This window comes from Plectropomus leopardus, chromosome 17, assembly GCF_026936395.1.
Source record: "Plectropomus leopardus strain MGB_pleo_1.0 chromosome 17, ASM2693639v1, whole genome shotgun sequence".
NCBI classification, from domain to species: Eukaryota; Metazoa; Chordata; class Actinopteri; order Perciformes; family Serranidae; genus Plectropomus; species Plectropomus leopardus.
In genome coordinates, this window is record NC_142192.1 from 25,105,212 (window position 1) to 25,113,410 (window position 8,199).

The 8,199-nt window shown below is 40.2% G+C and overlaps 1 protein-coding gene across 3 annotated transcripts in view; it reads left to right on the forward strand.

Moving 5' to 3' along the window:
* ext1c (exostoses (multiple) 1c) overlaps nucleotides 1-7,578 on the forward strand; it is a 109,580-nt gene extending 102,002 nt beyond the window's left edge. For all 3 annotated transcript variants that reach the window (XM_088090565.1, XM_088090563.1, XM_088090564.1), the window contains exons 7-12: nucleotides 975-1,093; nucleotides 1,546-1,641; nucleotides 2,088-2,174; nucleotides 2,283-2,443; nucleotides 6,517-6,688; nucleotides 6,803-7,578. In XM_088090565.1, the coding sequence (XP_087946691.1) occupies nucleotides 975-1,093; nucleotides 1,546-1,641; nucleotides 2,088-2,174; nucleotides 2,283-2,443; nucleotides 6,517-6,688; nucleotides 6,803-6,988 (821 nt within the window). In that variant the 3' untranslated portion in view covers nucleotides 6,989-7,578. The remainder of the gene's footprint in view (nucleotides 1-974; nucleotides 1,094-1,545; nucleotides 1,642-2,087; nucleotides 2,175-2,282; nucleotides 2,444-6,516; nucleotides 6,689-6,802) is intronic.
* Nucleotides 7,579-8,199: the final 621 nt, after the last annotated feature.

The following is an 8,199-nucleotide window of genomic DNA, read 5'->3' on the forward strand; positions in this document are numbered from 1 at the left end:
TCCAGCAAGGTTTGTACAGAAAGTCGAAATCAAGGTACTTTTTTCAGCACTCATTTTATTTTCCCCACAACCATCTATTGAGAATTGTGCAAATTTGTCAATGGAGCAGCCATGTTACCAGGATCTAGTGTAGACTTATAACTAATAACTGGCTTAATAATTTAGTTTCATAAAAAAAAGAATAATTCTGTTCTCCTCTCTATTATATTGAAGTACATTTTCATGGAGCAAGTTTAAAAATGTCTGTTTTTTTTAAGGTTTTCTAGGCCTGAAATTTCTGAGTGAAATTTAAGTACTTCAAGCACCTCAGGCACCTTGTACAAACCCTGTTACTTAAATTTTTGTTTGTAAAAAATAGAGACAATCCTGATTAAATTTGATGCAATCTATATTGCCCCTTTTCTACCAAAATGTACGCATGTATTCAGATTCAAACACTGAAAAACCCACAAAAATAGGCGATAGTGTATGGAGCGTGGAGGCCAGTGAAATAATTGGTGATAACCTTTTTTAAATATCTGTCACTTATTCTGTCTCTCTCTCAAACTCAGGGTGTGTAGGAGCGTGTCCGCCCAGGTGTTACGTTTCCATCGCTGCCAATCGGAGTTGGCGCCGATAAATACCTACGACTACTGCAGAGTCATTTGTCCCAAGAATTAATACCATTGTAACTTTGCTCACTAAAGACAGAGTGTACATTAGTGGGTTTCTAGTCCAGTGGAAATGGGGCTTTGGATGCTTTTAGCAGCATCCGTCAATGTCGTTTCTTGATACCACCAGTGGGCAGCGCCAGAAATATGAATTTCCACAAACTACATAAGTCGTTTTAAATTGTTTTTATGATCCTTGATGGACAGATACAGATCATTTTATGTTTTTCTCATAACCAAGAACACCTAATAAATAAAAATAATAATAAACACGTAATGAACTCTCTTTTACCCTCATATTTTTTTTTCTTTGACCTTGTCCAGGGGTCAGTCCGGGTCAAGAGTTTACTGCTGTCATCCATGCTGTTTCCCCACTGATCTCCCAGTCTCAGCCAATCATGAAGCTGATTCAGGTGGTCTCCAAGTCAAAATACTGCTCACAGGTAAAGAATAAAATATTTTATTTATTTATTTATTTATATAGAGAGTTTAATTGATAGGGACAATGCAAATCGACATAGTACAACTTCAGCCTGTTAAGAACAAGCTGTAGTAACTGATGTTTCACACACAGAGATTATAGCTATTGCTAGTTTCCAACTCCTGTCCCTAATTAAGTAAAGAAAAAGAAAAAAAAGGTTATCGAGGTTACATACAATAACAGTTATGGTTAAAAAAAGAAGACAAAAAAGTATCAACATTTACATCAAGGTTACATAGAATTATAACATACAGGTACAGTAAAAAGGACAAAAGCACACAAAACGAAGATATCAAGGTTATTTAGCCACAAATTTAAAAAAAGCATACTATTGCCAAACCCATCAATTGATTGATGTCAGCAGCTAGTTCTGATCACTTTAATGCGTCTTAATCTTTTCCCCTGCCGCTCCAGATCATCATTCTCTGGAACAGCGAGAAGCCGCCACCCAGTCGGAGCAAATGGCCTCCCATGCCCGTCCCCCTCACTGTGACAGACGGCAGGAGGAAGGTGAGAGCCAGAGCCCCTCACCGCTCACACTAAAGCTGGCTCTGACGCCTGAGTGACAGCATGACAAACTGTCAGCCGCTCAGTCTGTTTATGTATCTCTTTCTCTCACTCTCTATCTCCGTTACTCCGCTCCTTCTCCTTGATGTCTATTTTTCTCTGTCTTTCTTCCTATCCATGTACATCTGACATGTCCACCGATCCGTGTGGCGTTCGGTTTCATAAATGTCACTCAGCATTTTCATCTCCATTTCAACCTCTGTCTTTTTTTTTCTTTTTTTTTTTACTTACTCCCAGGGCAAAATCTATAAAGATCCACTCATCTCAGTCACTCCACATGATCTAATGTAACATGATCATCTCTCACTCATTCTCATCATCTCTCCAAGCACAGGCCAGACAACACGCACCCTACAGTACGACCGTTAACTACTGTATTTCTCTCTCAGACCACCAGTCGGTTCCTACCTCACGTTGCCATAGAGACAGAAGCAGTGCTGAGTCTGGACGAGGATACAGTGCTGCTGACCAGTGAGGTGTGTGTGTGTTAGTAATAAACACACAGCAGAACTGCACGCACATATGAAAAATCGATATTTCTGAAAAAGCACAACAGTATATAAGTGCTCTGTGTGTATTCGTAGGTGAACTTTGCCTTCTTGGTGTGGCGGAGCTTCCCTGAACGGATTGTGGGCTACCCTCCCAGGAGCCACTTCTGGGATCCCCTGAAGCGTGCCTGGGGCTACACCTCTAAATGGACCAATGACTACTCCATCGTCCTGACTGGAGCTGCCTTCTACCACAGGTACACAAACACACTGTAGCAAAGTATGGCGAAAAGGCCATTTAGAGCGTGTCTTTTTCTTATTTTGCCGTTTATTTTTTTTCATTATTATCTGAGAGGACCAGTGTGTGAGATTTAGAGGGATTTAGTGGCATCTAGCTGTGAGGATTGCAGATTTTAACCAGCTGAAATTTCTCCCAGTTAGTATTTTTTCAGTGTTCTTTGTCCAGGAGGTTTTTACCGGGGGCTGAATTATTTATTTAGCCAATCAGTAAACAGAGTACTGTGACTCCTGTAACATGTTGATCTACGCTGCAAAGAATTTCATGTTTGATGCTTTTATTCTATACAGACATTACGCAGATAACTGATGAGCTTATATAACATAAGTAACGACATAATCATTTGATTAGTAACTATATTGTGATGTAATTTCTGTGTTACAAATGTAATGTGATTGCAGTAACCTGTACTGTAATGCGTGACTCCCAAGACTGTTTATAAATTGCAACAGCAACAGCAAACAATGACATTAACCTCAACATGAAAAGCAAAAAAGAAAAATCAAACAGAAAGAAACAGTATCGTGGATAATTATGGGTATGGTCGAGTGAGAGAAGAGGAAAAGGAGAGGGTGAATTACTCAGGGATTACTTCAAGCTATTTGATTAATTCGAAAAGCCTGAAGTCGATACGTGCAGTGGCAGAGGGATGTGAGCTCTTATACAATATGAATGAAATTACTCCACAGGCAGGGTTCTTAAACAGCTATGAAAGCTTTGCCACATTTAGAGACAAGGTGGTCATTTTTGTTAGCAGTTTCTATGAAGAACACATTTTTTTCTGACTTTAATGAGTCTTTACAGCCCATAGGTTAGGCCCACTGTTATCTACAAGACCCATCTGCATTGCCCCAAATGCCTGTTTGACCACTTAAACAGAGAAATGACGACGAGTTAATTGTTAGTCCGTTAAAACCCTAAATTTAGTCTTTTGCAGGCAAATGCTCTAATATTGTATCAGTAATTTGATAGCACAGCAAATGGATTTTTCTCAGTGGAGCTGCTTTGCGAAGGAAAAAACATTAAATCCAATAGGAAAAAGCAGCAACTTCCCAGAATCAACTGCAACAACTTACATAAAGTTACAGGGTTAATTTTAGCTCCTTAGCCCAATTAAAACACATTTTAAAATGAGGCAGTGACAGGTGCTAAATCTGACAAAATGTAACGCATAATTACCAGCTGAATAGTGAGCGCTGCACTAAAACCTCCTGTCTTAAAAACTGGAGGAATGGAGAACATATGCAATTGTACCACAGGGGTTGAGTTTGTTGTGCACTATAAATATCAAATCCCACTGGCGGTGAAACGGTTAACTTGTCCCAGATACATATCATCAACATACATCACACCATCTACTGCTTTCTGTTCCCAGACCTTGTTACCGCACAGGTGCAGGTTAGCTGGCCTCCACCTGTGATAAATTAGACCGTAGATCTCTTCATTGTGTGTGATGCATTTTTATTTTAGGTGTTTGGCTGATGTGCTTGTCTGAAAAGATTTATTGTCATATGAGCACAAAAAAGTGGCTGAAATTGTATTAATGAGACAAAACGTTGGGTTTGGCACATCGATGACAGATGGGACAAAATGTTCCTGCAAGATGAATAACAGAACAATGTTTAATACAACACAGGTGAGAAAAAACAGCTTCTTTTTTAAATACTGTTTTCAAATCAAAATGATCCATTATCCCAGCAGCACTGTAGTCTGTGGTCAGGAAATCATGGAGTCTTTATTAGACAATAATTGAACTTTTGATGATAACATCAACATGATCTGTAAGCAAACCCGGCAGCATCTTGTTTTGTTTTGAGAAAGCCGGCTAAGTTTTATGTTGACACACCTTTGATGTTACGTCAGACCTTTTATTGAATCAGTACTTAAATTTTCTTTTATCAGCTGTTATTTTTGTCTTGTTGTCAAACAGGAAGATAAACAGAGTGTTGGATGTTTGCAGCAAAATCAACACAAAAGTCTCTTTTGCATAACAGACAGTTGTTAAAGAAAGCAGAGAGCAAATGTTTACTCATAAAGTAGCTTAAATATTTAAACTGTTTCTGCTTATGCACTCTTTTTTTTTCTTCCAATATCTATTTTGGATTAATATACTGTCAGGTGCTTTTTGCTTCTGACTTGTGTCTTTGTGGACAAAACAAAATCGCTGTGAGAGCTGTAACCTTTGATCACTGGGTTCAGGCCCTGACACACCAAGCCGCCGATCGGCCATTGGTGAGTGTTGGACGGTCAGTCGGCGTCAGACGGTCAGTCAGCGTCGGACGGTCAGTCAGCGTCGGTCGCCCTAGTTTTTGCATTGTATCCCGCACCATTGGCACTAGTGGCCGCTTGCCAGCTTGTTTTCGTCCGATTCAGCATGTTGAAAGGAGTTTGGAGACAGCGGAGCCCGCCGATGATTGAAATCTAAGTTCAGTTCAGTGCATGAGAAGAGAAACAGAAGTGAGGACAGCAAAAAAACCACCACAGTCAAGAGGGAGGGAGTTTAAAAACAAAGTTCTTTCACAAGGTAAGATTATTTTATTAGCCATTGAGCTTTTCAGCAGAAAAAAATGTAATTGTTATTGTTCGCTAGTGCACAGTAAATATAAATAATCATATTTTATTTGTTCTGTAAAACATCAGGTTGAGTTATAAATGTGCTACCATACTAACTAGGGTCTTTGAATCCGTCCTGTCGCTCTTCTGGTTTCCCTTTTTAAACGACAAATACAGCCTGCTGGTATGGAGAGTTCATTGCTGAAGTCTTTGCGGTGTGTTCAGGTGCAACTTTTTTTTGGCCGAGACACAGGCAAAGCAAGGCAACACAACAGTTAGTCTTTGTCGCTACTAATTCTTTGATATCAGTCGGGTCTGTCTGGGCCTTTAGTTATTGGAAATGACAGCTAAGAATCATCCAATGTTTGCTTTATCTCCCACGTACTGTAACCTTGTAACCTGTTCGCTCGAATTAAAGCTGCAGTTGGTAACTTTTATTAAAATAGGTTGTCAAATTTAATAAAAGCTTCACTATATCCACACAGTAGTACATGAGACAGTCTGTGAAAGAAATGATGTTCCTTCCCTCCTCGTACTGCTTCAAACGACATATATATATGTATATATACATATATATATATATATATATATATATATATATATACATACTGTATGTATTATATTGTGTGTCAGTCTCTCCTCTTTCACACCCTACAACCACTGTTCATACCGATCTCACACAACCACACACACACACACACACACTCACCTACACACCTGTATACAAAGTTTCTGCTCTCTTTTTTGTCTCTTATTCTACATACCCATCAGATTGTTCAGCAGATTCACTTGTTCTGTTATCATCACATTTCACAATAAAGGAAGTTAAAAAAATAAAGCTGAGGAGTCTCTAACACAGCTGTCAATCAGTGCTTGTGAACTGTGGTCAAACTGTGAAACGAGGCAGCGCTGCTCAAATATGAATCAAAATTCTGTTGCTGCATTGCCTATTTATTGCCTGAAATGTTTTCAGAATCATATTTTAGTGACCGTTTAGCTGTAAAATGAGAAAGTTTGTGACCCGGCTGCATGTTGGATACAGTAAAGCCAAAATCAAACACCGGTTAGAGCAAACTTTCTCATTTCACTTGTCACTAAAATGTATTTCTGAAAACATTTCAGGTGAGAAACAGGCAATGCAGCAACAAAATCTTGATTCATATTTGAGTTTGTCAGTTCGACCGCAGTTCACCGGCAGTTATTGACAGCCGTGTTGGAGACTCCGAGGCTCTGATTGGTTATTTTCAGTCGGCTATGGAAGATTCTTGCAAATGCCATTGGCAGCAGTAAGGAGGCAAAGGAACATGATCTTTTAACATATTCTGTTGTGTTGAAAAAAAAGTGTGAAAACAAAAAGTTATTTTCATAAAGGTTACCAAATGTAGCTTTAAGAATGTCCTGAATGCTAACGACCTTTTCACTATTTTATATTTTAATAGAATTATACACATTCCTGTTTAACCCTTATACCCCCCACAGGTACTACCACTACCTGTTCTCCCACTACCTGCCCCAGTCTCTGCGGACTCTGGTGGATCGCACCTCCAACTGTGAGGACATCCTGATGAACTTCCTGGTTTCTGCTGTAACCCACCTGCCGCCAATCAAAGTGGCTCAAAGGAAGCAGTACAAAGAGTTGCCCAATCCACAGGTGGGTATCCGTTTGTCCGTCTCGATTTCGTTTAGTGCTGCGGTCTGTCGATGCTGTTGACTCAAATGTCAGGTCAGCGCTGGATGACAAATGACGTCTTGTTCTACCTCTCAGGGTACAAAGAGTGTCCCCTGGGCCAACCCGGAGCACTTCAACCAGCGGCAGGAGTGTGTCAACACCTTCGCCAACTGGTTTGGCTACATGCCCCTGGTCCACTCTCAGTTTCGCCTGGACCCCGTGCTCTTCAAAGATCAAGTGTCTGTCCTCCGCAAGAAATACAAAGACCTGGAGAGAGCGTGAAAGTGACGGACAAAATGGGCTTGAAAGCATTGAGGTCTGGTTTAGTGGCCTTTTGGACAGGCAAATGGACCAATCAGTGGTGGACAGTCGTGATGGGATACTCACAGCTGTCTGGGATGTGTTAAAAGTGGCAGCGTGGTCCATTTGTGACATGGACAATCATCAGACAGACCCTGGTGGACTGTTCTGGACTATATACATATAAATAAAAAGAGAAAATGGCCTATAGAAGTTTAAAAGGAGCTTTGAAATGATTCTCCCTTATCCACAAGTCTGGTAAGACAGCAAAGGAAGAAATTTCGGGGGCCTTGAAAGGGTCCTTGATATCAGGCCTTTCACTGAGAAAGGACAATCTCGATTGGACGGCAAAAAAAATGAGCATGTGTGAACACTTCAGATGTCAGTGCTATTGCTGTGAAAACGGGAAAGAAATGGCCATCTCATGCCAGAAGGAACTGGTATCGGTGCCATGCACTCCAGCTGTCAATGTGTGTCTCAGCGTTACTGTGCAGGGACTGTCGCCATGGAAACAGATCATTTCACATCAAAATGCTAACTGTTAAACCAATAAAATGATTTATAAATGCAAATTCCGGCATAATGCTAGACGGAGTTCAAGTTTTTTCTCCCTTACTTGGCAAACACACACTCAAAGACATCCAGGACATATATTTTCAGCAAAATCAGGGAACCAGATTGTCCCATGAAACAATTTAAAATACTCAAGTAGTAAGACATATCAGTGAGGCCAAAAGTAACTGGACACATTTGGATCCCATGTACCAGAGAGACAGGAGGAGATCATTTCAACCATATTCAGAGTAAAAGAAGCATCCTAGGCAATGCAGACAGCATTTTTCTAAGAATGTAAAGAAAGTAGAGATATTATGTTGATTTAGATGGCACTCAGCTTGTGGTGCTCAGAACGCCAAAAAGTACATTCGAAAAAATCAAAAGCAATGTCTATTTCCTGAAATCATGACCCGTTTAGACAAGATAATCCACAGACCTCGTTAGGAACAGTTTCATGTTTCAACTGTAACACTGCAGAGAAGGCAGCGTGCACGATAGATGAGAGGCTCGTCTTTAAAGCATAAGATGTAAACATAAATGGCTGCGTGGGCCGTTGCTCTAGGTGAACGTGAGCAGATGCATTCAGTAGGAAGAAAACAGTTCCTGTTACTGTTGAGTTTTTCAAATGTTGAGTGCCA